General features: G+C 39.3%; 4 protein-coding genes and 1 long non-coding RNA gene across 5 annotated transcripts in view; 3 read left to right on the top strand and 2 right to left on the bottom strand.

Annotated features, from left to right (window-relative positions):
- Positions 1-50: 50 nt before the first annotated feature.
- Positions 51-1,529, bottom strand: LOC136259595 (ras-like GTP-binding protein RHO). Its single transcript, XM_066053072.1, has 2 exons — positions 1,372-1,529; positions 51-784 (listed from the first exon to the last, which is right to left on the bottom strand). Exon 2 carries the CDS (start codon positions 775-777, stop codon positions 199-201), a length of 579 nt encoding a protein of 192 aa, XP_065909144.1. The 5' UTR covers positions 778-784; positions 1,372-1,529; the 3' UTR covers positions 51-198.
- A 60-nt stretch (positions 1,530-1,589) lies between these two features.
- On the top strand, positions 1,590-2,745 carry LOC136259590 (ras-like GTP-binding protein rhoA). Its single transcript, XM_066053068.1, has 2 exons — positions 1,590-1,780; positions 1,967-2,745. Exons 1-2 carry the CDS (start codon positions 1,594-1,596, stop codon positions 2,539-2,541), a joined length of 762 nt encoding a protein of 253 aa, XP_065909140.1. The 5' UTR covers positions 1,590-1,593; the 3' UTR covers positions 2,542-2,745.
- Positions 2,746-2,865: 120 nt separating this feature from the next.
- Positions 2,866-4,725, top strand: LOC136259582 (uncharacterized). The gene is made up of 2 exons (XM_066053059.1): positions 2,866-3,016; positions 3,098-4,725. The coding sequence occupies exons 1-2, from the start codon at positions 2,969-2,971 to the stop codon at positions 4,628-4,630; spliced, it is 1,581 nt and encodes a 526-aa protein (XP_065909131.1). The 5' UTR covers positions 2,866-2,968; the 3' UTR covers positions 4,631-4,725.
- Positions 4,726-4,953: 228 nt separating this feature from the next.
- LOC136259584 (mitochondrial-processing peptidase subunit beta-like) lies at positions 4,954-15,489 on the bottom strand. Its single transcript, XM_066053061.1, has 19 exons — positions 15,378-15,489; positions 15,277-15,327; positions 8,375-8,467; positions 8,239-8,325; positions 8,078-8,165; positions 7,943-8,034; positions 7,311-7,417; positions 7,179-7,258; positions 7,014-7,117; positions 6,895-6,948; positions 6,114-6,164; positions 5,996-6,067; positions 5,870-5,940; positions 5,701-5,766; positions 5,571-5,656; positions 5,447-5,477; positions 5,332-5,389; positions 5,203-5,278; positions 4,954-5,156 (listed from the first exon to the last, which is right to left on the bottom strand). Exons 1-19 carry the CDS (start codon positions 15,432-15,434, stop codon positions 5,092-5,094), a joined length of 1,389 nt encoding a protein of 462 aa, XP_065909133.1. The 5' UTR covers positions 15,435-15,489; the 3' UTR covers positions 4,954-5,091.
- The window catches only part of LOC136259597 (uncharacterized), a 4,129-nt gene continuing 1,972 nt past the window's right edge, over positions 15,483-17,639 (top strand). The window contains exons 1-4 of the long non-coding RNA XR_010703305.1: positions 15,483-15,752; positions 15,818-15,908; positions 17,223-17,402; positions 17,455-17,617. This is a non-coding gene — a long non-coding RNA (uncharacterized lncRNA). The remainder of the gene's footprint in view (positions 15,753-15,817; positions 15,909-17,222; positions 17,403-17,454; positions 17,618-17,639) is intronic.

The raw sequence follows: 17,639 nt of genomic DNA, 5'->3' as shown, positions 1-17,639 counted from the left end.
CCAAAGTTTTAGAGTGCACAGAAATATTTAATACGGTTTCACAATACAACTAAATGCAAAAATGGATTTTTATCTGTTGACAATGATTTTACGATTCAATCTACTAGTATACATATTAGTGTGAACTACAGTCATTAATATTATATATTTATAAAGCATGATACACAAGAGAATATCCCAGCAAAAACAAAACTCTTTTTACAGCAAGGTGCAAATTCCTCTTTTCTTCTTTTTCGTCTGCAGTGCAGCCCGTGTTGCTGTTTCAAATACTTCTCTCACACCCTCATTTGTTTTTGCCGAGCACTCTAAGAAATCATACGCCCCAATCTTATCCGCCATTGCACGTCCCTCTTCTGTTTTTACGGGCTCTTGCTTGCTCTTGGTAAGCTCTTTTCTGGTAGCCTCATCAAACCGTAGATCCTTCTTATTCCCTACTAAGACAATAGGGACTGTTGGGCAAAAATGTCGAACTTCAGGAGTCCATTTCTCTGGAATATTCTCCAGGCTGTCAGGGCTATCAATGGCGAAACACATCAAAATTACATCAGTATCTGGATAAGATAGTGGACGCAGCCGATCGTAATCTTCTTGCCCAGCTGTGTCCCATAAAGCTAGCTCAACACACTTCCCATCCACTTCAATATCAGCGACGTAGTTCTCAAAGACAGTAGGAACATATACTTCAGGGAACTGATCCTTTGAGAACACAATCAGGAGACATGTCTTGCCACAAGCACCATCGCCTACAATTACAAGCTTCTTGCGTACGCTAGTCATGATACACCTGTAGAATAACAATGAAATAAATCTTGCACTCTTTATGAAATTCATGTGTAAATATTATGTTTAAATAAATGGTCATTTCCTTCTAACAATTACATCACATTTACACCAAAAAAATCAAACAATAAAGTTGTTGTCTATCATTTTACTGTGCTACCAGATTAATCATAAGCATTTAAAATTGCTCCCAAGGGAAAAAAAGGCTCGACCATTGTTAAATATCTTCCCAAGCATTACCAATGGCTTCTAGTTCCAAATACGTTCTTGGGAAGAATTCCTTTCAGATGTAAAAGACTGTTAAGCAAAACCTGCGCAATAAAAACAGAACAACCTTAAAGTAGCACGCCACATGGAACGTAAACGCAAGGGTGGGTACTTGGTACCAGGCGGTGACCGCGATTCAAATTAATGCTGTTCAAAGAATCAATAGCAAACAAAACACGCAATAAAACCACCACGTAAAATGGTTATAGAACCATTGATTAAGGCTGGCCATGCTATAAAAATAATAAAATCAAAATATATGGCAACCATACATGAAGATTTACACACACAATTTCGATACAACAATCAGTTGTTACAACTCACAGCGTAAAAGAATTGTAACTTCTTAAGATGGATCCTCGCTCACAACTCTACGTTATTCTGAGTAGGATCGGCCGCTTGCAAATCTTTTGAAGAAGGTGAGAAACGGAATAAAGTACGGATCCGCATGCGCAAAATTTGTTGCTAATTTTAGATGCTGCTATAAATAGGTACACAGTGCCAAATATATACTAAAAATAGATTATATGTGCTAAAAATAGTAACATGAGTATTAAAAATAGCAACGATTTTTCCGGTCACGGTGTTAGGATACGGAAGGAAGCCTGCAACTATTCGGGCAGAAGAGGATCGCGAGGATTATCTAACAAGGTCACTTCATTTTCCAAGGACAGTATAAATAGGGCGCTCGTGTGGGCATCTACGAAACTACTATTGCATTTTAATAAAAAAGGTAAGAAGAAACGGTAAGTAACACCCACTTCTAGTTGTGTGCCATCTTTCGTGTTCTCGATTTGTTGTTCATTAGCTTTGGCAAGGTTGTCATTTTATAAAGGTGGAAACTATTATGTTAATGAAGTAGTAAACACCTTGTTACTTGCATTTTACACTGTTAAGCACATCTGAATGTTTTTTATAGGTTTTGTCATGTCGGGGCCCCTGCGAAAAAAGCTTGTAATAGTGGGAGATGGTGCCTGTGGAAAGACTTGCCTTTTGTTTGTGTTCACAAAAGATGAGTTCCCTGACAAGTATGTACCCACAGTATTTGAGAATTATGTATCGGACATTGAGGTGGACAACAAGTGTGTTGAGTTGGCATTGTGGGACACGGCTGGGCAAGAGGATTATGACAGACTGCGGCCACTCTCCTATCCAGACACCGACGTCATTTTGATGTGTTTTTCTGTTGACAGTTCTGATAGTTTGGACAATATTCCAGCAAAGTGGACACCTGAAGTTCAGCACTTTTGTCCTAATGTTCCTTTTCTGTTAGTAGCCACAAAATCAGACTTACGGAACGATCCTACTGTTGACAAGTCAGAGCCCATTATCAAAACAGAACAAGGCAGAGCTATGGCAGAAAAAATTGGTGCCTACCATTACTTAGAATGTTCATCAAAAAAGCGAGATGGTGTCAGAGAAGTTTTTGAAGCTGCAACACGTGCAGCGTTGTCGAAAAGGGGTAAACGTTCTCGAAGATGTTCTATTCTCTAGCAAACATAATATTATTATGTATTTACAAGCAAAAACATTTTAAAATTGAAATATTATTCTTAATTGATCGCACTGTTGTATACTGCTGTAGTTAAAGCACTTGTAAAATGCTTTTTTTCATGTTCAGTCATTGTATTTATTTGGAACCTCCTAGAAAAGATGTACATTGTACCCATATTATATTTATTATTGTTGTTAGGAATATTTTTAGTTGCTGAAGTGTCACATGCACATAAATAGCTATTTTATATTATTTTGAATCGTGTTATTCTAATAATTTCATTTTTAAAGCGTGAAAAATCTGGTATATAAATACAGTGTATTTCAGCGAAATATGTAGTGGCGCGACTCTCATACGATGTGGTATGATAGACACTTCGTCTGATAACTAGCATAAAACACTAGTGTAAGTTATATAATTTTAATCATGTTGTCCGTAAGCATGACTAACTTACTGTTTCGTTTGCTTGGAATGGTAAGTAAAAATAGATAGATATTATTATATTACACTGTATTAAAAGTTGAGGTGGGTTTTGAACTATTTAATTATATACAGGGTAATAGGTCGAGCACTGGAGAAAGAATAGTTGCTACTGATCCTGCCCGTAATGGTTGGACGTACTGTATCAAGGTTGATTTCATTGCTGAACTGCCACTGGAAATTGCTGAGCTAATTTTGACCTATCTTGATCACAAGTCCCTTAGTCTAGCCTGCAGGGTTAGCTCCACATGGTGTCAAAGGGCCACAGATCTGGATAGGGTCTGGAAACGTGCGTGTGCCAGTGTGTGGCTTGATGTGGTCATTTGTAATACCAAGTTAATAGAGTACCAATGTACATGGAAAAGCATCCTGCTTGAAGCATGTAGGCGAGTGCATCATTTAAAAAGCTACCCAATAAAAGAGAACATACAATTTATTTCCATTATCAATGATTCTGTGAAGCCATACATGGAATATAGACAGGTGTACCCTCTGTCTGGAGGGTATGTTTTGGTGTGGATGAAACATCTACTAAAGGATCACCTCCATTTGTGGAAACTTGAGTCACATGTCAGTCAGAGGAGCCATAATCAGTTTTCCACTGTCTGGGTAGTTCCGTTCTCTGAACTTTTTCCAGTTGGTGAATCAATCATGTGCACCTCTCAGGTATGTGTGAACGTCATTCGGGAGAATAGTCAGATTATTGTGACCTGTAAGGGACTGTTTGGGGATGAAGAAAATTTGTGTCAGTGGAATACTCTGTCTCTACATGATGGCAAACACATTCACCAGCCGTACACTGGAACTGTATCAGATCAGTGTTGTTTTGAAATGGCTACTTGTAGTTCTTGTGGAGCTGTAGTGTATATCACTGATCCTCCTGAAAGATTAGGAGGTCTACAGAAAGTTTATGCATTATATCAATGTGGTGAAGGTGACATCACAAGTATTAGCTTTTCTATTGTACATTCTGAGGATGTGAGTGATATCACGTGTAATAGCAACTCTGTCAAAAGACTGGCCCTACTTCCAATCAGAAATTGTAAACAAGAAGTTTGTCCTCGGCACGATCTGTTAGTACATGGTCTAACAAGTATTATCATTTATCAAATATACATGATGTCTGTCAGTGACTGTACAGTCTTGCCAAAAGCCATGCTGAATGTTGGTAGAAACTGCCCTCCTTTTGCCGAGTATGATAGCAGATCTGTTGCTACATTGTGCAGCAAACAGGGCACCCTGAAAATACATAACATTTATAATCCTTCAGAAGCTTCATCATGTCCTCTTCCCTTTATTACTTCACACCTGAGTGCAAGTTTTCAGCTACAAGTAGTGACCCCATTTTATGCCATTGTAATTGTGAGTGAAGAATTCTGTGAGGAGCTGTATATTGTTTTCTTTCCTTCTTCTATCAATGGAGATGTTACGGTACAAAAGCTACTCTCTTTCAAGGGAATTCGAATGAATCCTTACTCAAATGCCTGTCCACGTAACTTTTTAGAAGACTATGAGCAAATACCAGTACAAGGCAGCAGCCACCAATCAAAGCTGCTTACACTAATGTATTCTTGTACAAATCATGAATTGTATTTAATGAACATTTAACTACTTCAGTGTCTTTGATTCATTTGTACTGCAGAACACTTCATTTATTGTACATTTCCAACAGTTCAAAAATACAGGTGGATATATTTAGTGTACTTCATTGCAACTTAGTTATATTTCATGAGATTTGCTGCACATAATAATACAGGATTTTGTGGCTTCTTAGCTGTAAAGTGCAGGTCCTCAGTAACAGTGTAATGTTTGGTGAATCTCATGTAGCTACTTTTTAGTACACCATCAATGGACAGACCCAAGACCTCTAATTTAGCACACAAGCTAGCCCCTGTGCTGAAACAAATCTGGTCAATGAAACTAACGAAATGGGAGGGTGAGAAACAAATTTTTATCCGGCCTATGTTGGACTGCCAGTGAGTGGTACAACCCAACTAACTACATTTAGAAAAATGCCTATTAAATATTATATATTGTACAATGTTCTATATGATAGTCCCATTTGGTTATTATAACCTCCTCCATTTCATGTCACCTCTCAGTCGAATGTATTCAGGCAGTTGTTCTATGGGACCTAATGAACAGATTATTAGAGTGAGCAGTTACAGGTCCTGACTCACCTATCCCAACTACTACTGGGCACTTGTCCCACATATGTTCATCCATTGCTTTAGTCACTGCCTTAGCATCCACTTGCTATTCAAACATACAAAAGTGCCTGACCATATGATAACACAAATCATTGATACCTCAATACGATCGTACCACTCAGAAAGAGGAATCCTCCTTCCATATGCAAGCATTTGTCTATGGTAAGAAAGTAACACAGTATAGTAGGAGAGAAATACAAGATGTAGTAGTTACCTTCCTATGTCATCACAGACTGGCGTAGAACCTGTGGAAGATATTTGAATCACGTGATTACAAGCTACACACAGCTAATATAGTCATATACATAGATACTACCTCCACTCATATACACACTCACTATCTAACTGCTTCAAGAGGTTCTGTTTTAAAGCATTCTTTGCTCTAGCAACTTCAGCATGAGACGCCCCGGTACGTATACGATGCCTGACACATACAATTCCTTAGAGTGTGATACAAAATGACCTCACCATTCTTCCTTAATGTTCCACACAAAATCTTCAATGTGCATACGATCAGCCACAAAGTAAATACCCCTGACATTAAGGTAACAACATAAATACACTTGTTGAAAAATTAAAAGTTGGGTAGAAATGCTAGTGTATGTTATGAGCAATATGGTAGTTGTATCACACTAACCATAAGCCTGTGTCAGTGTAACTCCTGTTGAAAGACATGAAGCTGCGAGCACCATTACTAGGAGAAATATTCTGAAAGGAAAAACATGAAATGTGCGCGCAAAATAGCAAACACACACACACTAACCCGTACTAATCTGTTAGGAAAGTGACCAGAACTAGTATCATATATCACAGACCGGTCCCAGTTGTCCACCAACTAAGATGACAGGTACACTACTCGATCATTACAATATGGATCAAACCTGTCTGGCTATCATCATGGGAATATAGTTCGGATGCGTCCAGCCCACACCCTACACAGTAACACACACTGCTTTGATGTTAACAATACAACTGTAGGGAGATCAAATATTATTATGGGTGGTAGCAGGAGCACATGACTGCCAGTAAACACTGATATGCAGAGGACGAGAACGTCCGTCAAAAAGAGGATATTGGTAGTACCATATTAAGTTGTGTAATTACTTTGGACATTTGTTAACACTGTTACTATTTATAGTATCATGTACATTTCTATTTATGGTGAGAAATGATTTTTGATTATGCCATCCTTGTCAAAAGATAAGGTCACAAGTTAACACTGCACAGTCATCCATGCTTTTGCATCAGAATATTGGCATTGCCTCAAATGATAACATATCTGAATTATTTTTTTAGGGAACTGCTCTTTCTGTTAGGAAATAATTTTTATCCTAAGCTTGCAGTATAGATCAATTACAGATTATCGTAGGGTAAACACAAATGGATCTCCAGGTTCTTTCTCTTGAGAAAAATGACAGAAAAGGTGGGTCATAGTGAAGTGTCCCTGTAATGACTGCTAACAATGGGAGGCTGTGGGAGTGACATAGTTTAGTTGCCCTTCTCGGGATATAGCACAGCATGAAAAATGTCTCAAAAAGAGGACCTCTAAGATTGAATTAGACATGCACAACTGGGCTGTTGGAATTTGTGCAAAAAAGATTTTTTTAAACCAGTGTTTACATGCATGCTCATGTCATACAGTACTCATGTTGGGATGTTTACCTCCACAGCAAGCACAACATGGGCATATGGCATGTCATCATCACGGATCCTGACCTATAAAACAAGTACATACTGACTATACATACAGCAAAATATGACAACAGACAAACCAAACACACCTCACTACCAGTGTACCAACATGGTGCAACTTCAACATGTTTGTTGGATGACAGGCCAGAGAAGCGCTTCTCAGCAAGTGAGACTAATGCTTCATGGTTCACACCTAACATACACAATCATTGAAGCTTAGATTACAGCCAACACATGTATGCACGCTCACACACCTCCAGCTGCAGCCAGCACCATACGAGGAGCAGTGTAGTGAGTGGAGATGTAATCCGCAAGATCTTTACGACTGATATTCCTACAGAACAACACAACTAACTGTACAGACATCATCACAATAATGAGCTTACACAACATTCTCTGATGTGCCTAGTGTGGGCCAGGACATAGGAGTGTCTTGGTAAGCAATGAAGTGGAGATGTTCAAAGACTGCCTCTTCAACTTTTGTTTGTAATTTCTACAAATTACACAACACACTTGACATGAATAATAAAGTGCGACAGCACAGATCATCCACCAGTAAGGTGTAAATATCAAATTCATAGTATGGCTGACTACTGAAGAACTCATGATCAATTGTAATTTTATCAGGATTACGTTCACAGCTGACTAAGCATATGTGCCAATTGTGTGATATGATACTGCATGTATTTTCTGCAAGTTAAGGTGAGCAATCTTATACCATAATGCTCATTAATGGTAGCATTAATGAATTGTGTATGTAACCAAGGCATGGTTAACCACACACATGACTTAGTGGAACCATGCAGACAGCGATAAATGACATCATAAAGAAACTGAGAAGGTTAAATAGCAGTATATGGCCATTATAGTACAGTACAAAGACTCTGTCACTAGTTACACACTCTACTACTTTACTTGCTTGTACCATGTCAATGTTGCTGTCATGTATACACACCACAAGCTATTGTACAAACTATGCACCGTGCTTTAATTCTACTACAAAACAACAATAACTGACCTGAATATCCTTCAAAATGATGCCCCGTTCTTTTTCTATTTCCTTTTCATCAAGTGTGGAATTTTGCACCATATCAGATAATGTGTCCACAGCTGTTGGCAAAATTATAATACACGCACGTACAATGTGTTTTACCTTGAGGGAGATCTTTAGGCAACACTCTAGCATAATATGCAGTCTGCTCTCTGGATGTGTAGGCATTTACCTCTTGTCTCTTTGTCCCCTAACATTGTAATCACCACACAATTGTAACTGTGGTAGGATGTGGTTTCCCATGTAGACTGAAATGGTTTTACCTTAACAAGCATGCGTTCCACAAAATTGGCTACTCCATTTGTTTCACGTGTTTCGAATCGACTTCCACTGTCAATCCATAGTCCAACCTGTCATGATAAGTGTAGTTGATGTTATAAGATAGAGGGTCACACTCACTGTACAAGTAGGAAAGTCTTTATTATCTTGAGACGCAACAGTTAAGCCATTACTGAGACGTGTAACTTTTGTCTCAGGATCACTCACAGGTACCTACAATAAGACACAATCCATTACTGCTAACATACACAACACCCCTAGTACTAGGAACTATTATCAGGAGTTGAATCAAATAATTTGCATGAAACTGCTATACTAACGTTACAGGATAAGTTCAAATATGGTGTCCCAGTATCATACAGTATGATAGTGCCGTATAGTTTAGGGACCACAAAGGTGTGGGTGTGGCCCATGAAAAACATCATGCAAATACCAGCCTCACCTTTCCCTGATGATGATGAAGCAGTATTGGTTAGGTAAAACCAAAACAAGCCTTCAGATTGACCCAAAACGCTTTCAACTAGTTGCTACAGAATTTAATGGCTGACTGATACCTTCAGACAAGCATAACTCGATAACAGCTAAAGCTACGGGCTTGATTTTTTCACTGTTCGATGTTGCTTCAGCTGGACACGTGCCTTTCGGCATACTGCAGTGCGTACAATGCATTCTTCATGGACTTACCAGTGTCCTCCTTTGTGTCCCATTCATCTTTGCTGACAGTGAAAGGTGTCGATTTGGTGGTAGCATGTGATGGCTTCCCTTCATAACAGAAATTGTCCGTATTTTTCATAGTGGCTACTTTGATTACAGAGGTGCTTTTTTGTTGAACTGTTCTTAATTCGTAATGCTGTTTAACCGGCTGAACATAGCTGACAACATAGTGTAATGGATACTTCACTTTTCAGATGATAAGTGATATAGCTGGGGTGCACAGCATAATTTTGATGTGCTATGTGTGGGTTCACCAGTCATAATTATTATTTACAAAAAAAGTTAACGAACAAGTATAATTTTCAACTAGAGTAGGGACCATAGCACATCGATAAAAGTACTGAAACAAGCTGGAGTAGTGCATGATATTAAATCACAGTAAAACAATAAGAAGTATTATATTCCTACTGTGCATTTCCATTATGGTATCTTAGGGATATAACGCTTCTTATTGTTTTACTGTGATCATGCACTACTCCAGTTTGTTTCAGTACTTTTTATCGATGTGCTATATATGGTCCACCCTACTCTAGTTGAAAATTCCAAAATTTTTTTTGGGCACTTGTCATATATTACTATCCTCCACAAAGATACTGTAGGTCTAGAAATTATTACCATAGGACTGACACTTCAAAAGTCACAATGCTTTATACCAGACATGCATTTTAATCCAGTTGTCTGGAATATAGGTTAAATCAGAAATTTTCAATTAAAATAAAATGTGATTACATTCATGCATTTTTTTTTACCCAAAAATATTTTAACTGGGACAGTTTTTTTTCCCCCCAAGCTTTTCATCAAAAATCACTATCTAGCTCTTGTCTCATGACTATGTTAGGTAGCTGTTATAACCTACTACATATGGATGTGATCCCTTAGCTTTGGCAATAACAGACAAGTTGAGATTAGAAATAAACAAGAAGGATTGGCGACCACCACTGTGCCAGCTACTAGGCACCATACTGTATAAAGAATGATTACTATGTACTAGTGAAATTAAAATTATTAAATGAAGTAGGATTCTAGCAATAAAAAGTAGTGAAGCAAGAGATATGAATGACAACAATACTTATGTGTCCCCACATTAGTGTGTTACCAACATCTGTTCAATATTAAAGTAGGGATTTTCCCACATATTGATATTCACTTCCAGGAGGCCTACATGGATTTCCTAGTACAATATCTGTATGCTCAAACCTCAAATTATTGCTATAGACTTACAAACTTACTTATATTGATTGTGTGCATGACAAAAAACCACTAAGTAATTACAACACAACAAAGATGAATATAAACAACACTACAACAGACAATACACCTGCAGCCAGGTGTATATATCAGCAAGTATAACTATTAACTAAAGCCAGACCACAATCTGATTGTCATGTGTGTGGGTGGGCTGAATGAATTACACAAGAAATTACTGAAGAATGAATTAATTTTATAGGACTATGATGGAGTGTTTCGTAAGCAGCTGAATGATGGTATCATAGAGCAAGTCCCACAGAATCAGGAGAAATTAAATGGATGCCATTTCCTGCCACATCATGGAGTGATACGTGAGGACAAGGAAACTACCAAACACAAGAGTTGTGTTTGATGGGTCAGCTAAGGATGGATTGAAGGATCTGTCATTAAATGATTGCCTTGAGAAGGAACCCAATACCACTCCTCACATTTTGGACATATTGATAAAATGTAGAAGTTACCCTATTGGTATTGTGGCTGACGTGGAAAAGGCATTTCATCAGATTGTAGTGAAACCCGATGACCGTAACATGCTTAAGTTTCTGTAGTTTGATGATATTGACTTACCTGATCCACAGATTGTCCAGTACCGTTTTTGTCGTCTAATGTTCGGACTAACCCCTAGTCCAGCTATTTTGGCTGAAACAACTCATCAAGATGTCACTCGCTACCTGATGACTGAACCCAATATAGCTGAGAATTTGGTCAGTGGATTCTATGTGGACGATTTCACGAGTGGGGCGCAGACAACTGAAGAAGGTTTCAACCTCTACCAGAAGAGACGGCAGTTAATAATGCAAGGAGGGTTCAATCTATGCAAGTAGAAAACTAATTCTAAACCCTTGCAACAGAAAATCAATGCCACAGTAGGAGAAGAGTCTGAGACACAGGAGGTGAAGTTGCTAGGAGTGAAGTGGAATGCAGAGCTCGACACATTCCACTTTGATGTTAAGAAAGTCACTGATTTTATGAAGTCATTGCCACCAACGAAGCACTCTATTTTACAAATATCTGCCAAGGTGTTTGATCCAATGGGGTTGCTGAGCCCATTTGTTATTGGAACCAAGATGTTGTTCCAAACTTTGTGTAAGAGTAAACTTGATTGGGACTCCATTCTGGAGGGGCATTTGTTACGCCAATGGCAACATCTGACAGAGGAGTTTGAAGCAATTTCATAGATAAGTATACCTCAATGTTATTTTGAGCTACAGAAGCACTGCATTATTTCACAACAGTTAGTTACACGGATTCAGTGATGCTTCGGTGCAAGGATATGCTGCTGTTGTGTACTTGCATACTGAATATGAAGATCGACAAGTGAGTGTGTGTTTAACTTCTTCAAAGACAAGAGTAGCTCCATTGAAGACTCAAACTATCCCTCGACTGTAACTGCTGGGAACCACGATTTTGTCCCGGGGTTGGTGACCCGTGTTTGTAAGGCTCCTAATTTGGACCAAAACACATATTGCCGGACTGATTCGTTTACAGTTTTGTGTTGGTTACAGAACAACAAGAGATTGTGTACAAGAGATACAGAGCTTGACAGGTGCATATTCTGTCCAGGTGGGAATAACCCTGCAGACCTCCCCTCTAGATCTTGTAGAGTCAGGGAACTAGTCCACAATAAGTTGCAGTGGGAAGGACCAGAATTTTTGAAGAAATCTTCCGAAGCGTGGCTGAATATGCCTACAAGATATGATCCATCTGAAGCACAGGAGGAACAAGTAAGAAATCCTCCTCCAGATATTGTACTTTCTCTGCCATCATTGACACCTGCTCTGAGCACTTTTACTCTGTCATAGATATTGAAAGGTACAATTTCAAGCTGAGGCTGTTGAGAATAACTTCATTAGTGTTGAGATTTGTAGCTTACCTGAAGGCCAGGAAACAAGTTCGAGACAATAACATGAAGGATCCAACTGCCGCTGAATGGAAGGAGGCTGAGGACAGTTGGGTAAAGTCAATACAAAGAAACACATTCACGGAGGAGTACCAAGCTGGAGACACTGTACATTACAAGGGGCAATTGATACTCTTTTCGAATGATGAACAGATCATCTGCTGTAAGGGTCGTTTAAATCAGTCAGATTTGTCAACCAGTATGAAGAATCGATTTTGCTTCCCACTAAGCATCGATTCACAGAGCTACTGGTGATGGAGAGACACAATGAGGTGCATCACAATGGTACACCCGAGACCTTGGCAGCAGTGAGGGAATGATAGTGGATTGTTAAGGGTCGTGTTGTGGTGAAGAAGGTGATACAAAAATCCATATATTTGCAGACAATATGATGGGAAACCTTTTCCCTCCCCAATAGTACCAGATCTACCAGCTGAATGAGTCAGTGAGGTTCCACTGTTCAGCACCACTGGAATTGACTTTGCTGGACCACTCTACGTACGTAGCCCAGACAGTAAGGAATGTAGCTGCAAGGTGTATGTTTGCTTGTTTACATGCGCCTTGACGAGAGCTGTCCATCTGGAGTTAACCAGGGAATTGTCAGCCACCTTATTCTTGCTTGGCTTCAGACGATTTTGTGGACGAAGAGGTTTGCCTTTGGTGATTACGTCTGACAATGCCAAAACGTTCAAGCATTGTTCAAAAGAAATCGCCACTCAAGCAGAAGTCTGTAATCACTTGACCAGTAAACAGATTGAATGGCGATTCATTGCGGAGAAGGCCCCTTGGTGGGGGGGCTATTGGGAGAGGCTGATTCAAAGTGTTAAGCGTTGTCTGAGAAAGACCATTGGACAGTCCACACTAATGTTTGATGAGTTGGCTACAATCCTGACAGAGGTCAAATCAACTCTGAATAATAGACCGGTCACGTACTTGTATGGAGGACCATCACATGTTGTAACCCCAGCAGATTTGTTATATGGGCATAGAATCGCATCAACTTCCACCCATCAACAATTCGAGGTCCTAGCACTGCTAAATCTTTAACCAAGCAAGCAAGGTACCAGTAGCATATTTTGAATAACTTCACCAGACAATGAAGAAGGGACTTGGCGGTTGCAGACCTCCGTTAATGGACACTCCACCTCCTAATTAAGGACACTATGCCATAATCCCTCACGGCTTACATCATTTAGTAACCTCTGTACAACACACACCAACTATATGATGGCTAAAGGACAACATACACATGCTTTTGAACCGTAGCTATACTCGCAAGGTAACAAACTTTCATAGCAAATAATTTCAGGACAAGTTCATTACCACACTAAGGTAATTTTACATCTGAGAGGGATCCTTCTTTGTGTCCCATTTCTATAGTGATAGTCAACACTGAAACCCATAATGCACTACCTTAAATCAAACCCTACAGGGTAGCGAAGAATCATCTGTAGTCAGTGGATTTATTGCAGAGGTGCTTCTTGTACTGTTTTTGGTTTGTAGCACTGGTTGTGAAGTAAACATCATCTTTGTTGAGCTGAAATGTTACTAAGTTGTATCTATACATTGTAAATTATTTGTTGGCGAAAGTTAGGGAAACAAGCTGGTTTCTATGTTTAATTCCTGGCGAGTCATTTTTAGTGTATGTATTTCAGACAAATGCTTCGAAGAATCACCAATTTTCACTTACATACTCAGAATGTTCTTTGGTGCTGTGGTTTGTCTTTGAACCATTTCGTGATGTTTTGAATTATATCACCAATTCATAACAATATACCCAAATATGCTGTCAAAAATAAATGGATTCAGCCACTAACAGAAATAACTTGTACAAAAGTTTGTGGCCATTTCAAAGGAAACATGAGGAATGCCAGCCAAACCTTTTGATCCTATGTATGATAACAGGGGTTAAAAGAGGGTGGTTAGGGAATATGGTGTAAAGACTATTACTCTTAGTATTTTGTGGGGCAGTCACACATCAGATGTTTGATTATGAGAAGTCTTATTTTGTTAAAACAATATACTACATAAAATCAGGGATTTAGACTTGGGGGGTACCATGCACTGATACCCACAGGGGGGTACCATGCACTGATACCCACAGGGTGGACAGTACAGGAGCCATGGCAAGACTTGCACTATTAAATTACAATACAAAAATAATGATTATAGCATGCTCAAACCAATAGATCAATACCAGCCCGGGGAGGCTCTAGAATTAAAAATCCTGTATGAGAAGGGGACAGCAATGCAAGCAGCCTGCTCAAACAGGAATCTTGTAGTCTTCTTTGTCACTTCATAAGCATTAGCCACTTGGGCAATGTGCCCAGCCTAAACGACCAATCTCAGAATAACAGAGCAGCCAAAAAGCTGAAGGTCATGTTGTAAACAGCTATATCGATCTTCCTTCCAAGCTCTAGCAACCAAAAGATGTTGCTGGGTATTGGTAGGGATAGTTAGTTCGAACAAACAGATGCAATTATTAGAAACTAATGCCAAGTCAGGCCTGCTAAGGGTGGAAGAAAGACAATAAATACTGTAGGGCAAGAAAATTTTGTAGGGTACAAATTTTCGTGGATTTTGTGGACGTCTTATCCACGAAGATTAAATCTTTTGTAGTTCTTGTACAAGTTGTATGGAGATCAATGTCTAAACCACAAAAATTTGTTCCACAAAATTTACTGAGTTTACCACATTTTAGTAATCCACGAAAATTTACTGCCCAACGGTATAGCTAATTGGCTAAGGTAACCAGGACTACCTTTTTAGTCTTACTCTTATGCACCTATCAATATTAAGCCCCACTATCCCCCTCCCAGAATTACTAGGGGATTATGGCCTGTATCTGATTTGAAATTCTGGGACATTTGACTGTACTTTCAAACTAACCCATTTCCTAAATTGTACTGTAGCCATAGTATGTGGGGATTTGACCACTAGTCTTGCCCCCATGGGTGGAGAATTTGATTTTTTAAAAGTCAAATCCCCACCTTTTCCCCCAGGTGGGGGATAATATGGATAGGTGCATAGTATTTTGTAGGGCAGTCTCACGTGAGACGTTTCAATATAGCCTGCCACCAAAATTGGCGAAGGTTTATACCAGACACTTTTTTTAATACCCACGCACACACAAAAGATTGGCTTTACGAGAACACAATACCTCTTGAGACTGCGCGGCTCCTGCGGCAGTAGACCATCTTGGTAACAACAGCTAAGTGAACAGTCGCTAAATTAACTATTCAAGCCATGGTTCATCATTACCTTCCTGGCCGGGCGTATCAGTGGTGCACCAAATCTATGCAACCCTACAGCGGCCATTTTGTATCGTAAAGCGCATTAATTAATTAGGAGTCACGTGAAATAACGTTGCTATAGTTACTCAAGAAATGACACCTTGTACTTGATCATAGATTATGTATTTGATTGTACCATTTGCAAACCAGCTGAGCTGACTGCCCAGTACCTAATCTTAAATCTAAATTTTAGATTATATATACTACGTACCCGGGATTGGAAACGCGGGTTTTTATCCAAACTCGAGTAGTCTATTCTGATTCTCGTTGGAGCGCACCCTTATGACAGCGAAGCGCCTAGCCAGGCAAGTAGTTACCTGGTTTTGATTCTTTTCTTTTTCTTGTGAGTTCATAGCTAGCTAATAGAGATAATAAAGGCTACTTAACTCAACATTTCGTATTTCGTAGGTTTACTAAATGAAGGCATTATTTGGAGTTTAGTTGACCAGGTGAACTCGACAGGAATCGGCAATTACTCAGACCATGCTCAGACACAATGGTATGTACATTATTGTTACAGAGTAGACAGCACAGGTGATATGGCTAGGAAATAGGTAGACTAGATAGGCAAGGGGTGTCACTCAGGCTCTTGCTGTAGGTAGATCTGCGACCGCGGTCAAACTGTAAGTCAACGGTCAAGGCCACTAAATAGCTCTTACAGTGGGTCAAGGGTCAAGACGATACAGAAGGTTCGAAACCCACAATCGAAAACTATACGTAGTTATAATCAAGTTTAGGGATTATACGTAACTCACAAGAAGTAAGGATCTCTAAGATGTTTTAAAGCTCCAACAGGCATTTCGCCGTAATTATAATGATTTTTCTCTCCCAGCTGCTGGTAGCACGCACTAAGAAAATATTATACTAGGTTACAAGCGCAGGTGCGTATAGGAAAATAGAGAAATGAATGTAGGTCAAAAGTTTGACAAGAAATGCTCAAGTCACCGGTCAAAAACAATAAACGCTGCAAGTCAAGGGTCAAGGTGAAATTTTCCCGGTCAAGACTTTGACTGCGGTCGCAGATCTACCTACAGCGTGAGCAGACGTGACACCTCCTTGATAGGTAGAAATAGGTAGAGGAGTTTGGGAGAATGAAACAACGACATTGATGGTAATCTTTCCATTGTAATGAAATATTTGAACCATTTATAATCCAGTTGGTGTCTAATATCAAGACAATTGGGGGATTCGAAACAGATCAGACCCTTTCTCTCCCTACCCAGTGACAAAGAGGAAAAAAGTGGTCTGGCCATGTGAGACTAATGATATGGGTACCAGTCCTAAAACAACTGCAGCATATTCCATTGATGAGTTAACAGTAACTGTAGCTATATGGTTGCAAGGCCTATCTTATGATGCATTTACAGTACAATTTTTTGTTGTAATACATTAGCCATTGTGGGACTCTTCCATTGCTGAAGACAAGCTAAGTGTCCAGAATTACCCACCCTCACTTACCTTAAAGTGAATGTACCATAGCAGTGGCAAGAGTAGTGGTGATAAATATACACGGCATTTCTGCTTAGCACAGTACAGTATATGATTACTGCGATTTCCCTCTCTTTTGATTGTTGCATTGTGAATGCATGACATCAATGTGTTTGATGTACAGAGGAACCTGTCCTAAGCCGGTCATCTTCAGGCCAACATTTCTTGATGTTTGCTTTTTACACAATGGGCTAGTGTATAGCTGCCTCACTAAAGGAATTAAAGTTGGCCAATTAGGCTATTTTAGAGAGGTGACCTTTCTATACAGGACAGGTTCCACTGTACATTGTACAATTTTAGTGTTGCATTTGCTATCTTTATGTAGACAGTCAACAAAACTCTTCCTGTGCTGTGTCTTTCTACCACTTGTCAAGGAATACAGTGGCAGTGTTTGTTGCTGTGAAAGATTCATCTCACATTGAAACTGATAAGATTTTTGTAGCAGACAAGTTGACTATTGAAAAATTACTGAGGATCATCATGGAGTCTGTCTGTGCTTATCTAGGTAAGAAAGGATGGACGATATGAATAGTTGAGAGTTATATAATTCACTGTAGTCGTGTTAAATATGTTCTGGAGCCAGAGGACTCCATATTTTTGACCACCAGCTTAAAAAATTTACCACAAGTTCAACCATTACTCTAAGGCACTATAACTAGCCCTACAGCTGAATGATCTTGATCTCATAAGGGAGTTCTTTCTTTCAGCCAAACATGATGCGTAAGTCTCTACATGCAATGGC

Source organism: Dysidea avara, chromosome 7 (genome assembly GCF_963678975.1).
Source record: "Dysidea avara chromosome 7, odDysAvar1.4, whole genome shotgun sequence".
Lineage (NCBI taxonomy): Eukaryota > Metazoa > Porifera > Demospongiae > Dictyoceratida > Dysideidae > Dysidea > Dysidea avara.
The sequence above is the reverse complement of the archived record's forward strand: the minus strand, read 5'-3'. Positions and strand labels throughout refer to the sequence as shown.

Bases quoted from the DNA above. Each gene is read 5' to 3' on its own strand.
- LOC136259595 (XM_066053072.1), bottom strand. From the start codon at position 777: ATGACTAGCGTACGCAAGAAGCTTGTAATTGTAGGCGATGGTGCTTGT.
- LOC136259590 (XM_066053068.1), top strand. From the start codon at position 1,594: ATGAGTATTAAAAATAGCAACGATTTTTCCGGTCACGGTGTTAGGATA. The intron at 1,781-1,966 runs GTAAGAAGAAAC...TGTTTTTTATAG, and splicing joins ATTGCATTTTAATAAAAAAG to GTTTTGTCATGTCGGGGCCC.
- LOC136259582 (XM_066053059.1), top strand. From the start codon at position 2,969: ATGTTGTCCGTAAGCATGACTAACTTACTGTTTCGTTTGCTTGGAATG. The intron at 3,017-3,097 runs GTAAGTAAAAAT...AATTATATACAG, and splicing joins TGTTTCGTTTGCTTGGAATG to GGTAATAGGTCGAGCACTGG.
- LOC136259584 (XM_066053061.1), bottom strand. From the start codon at position 15,434: ATGGCCGCTGTAGGGTTGCATAGATTTGGTGCACCACTGATACGCCCG. The intron at 8,035-8,077 runs GTAAAACACATT...TTTTGCCAACAG, and splicing joins GCCTAAAGATCTCCCTCAAG to CTGTGGACACATTATCTGAT. The intron at 5,478-5,570 runs GTGAGTGTGTAT...TATCTTCCACAG, and splicing joins CCTCTTGAAGCAGTTAGATA to GTTCTACGCCAGTCTGTGAT.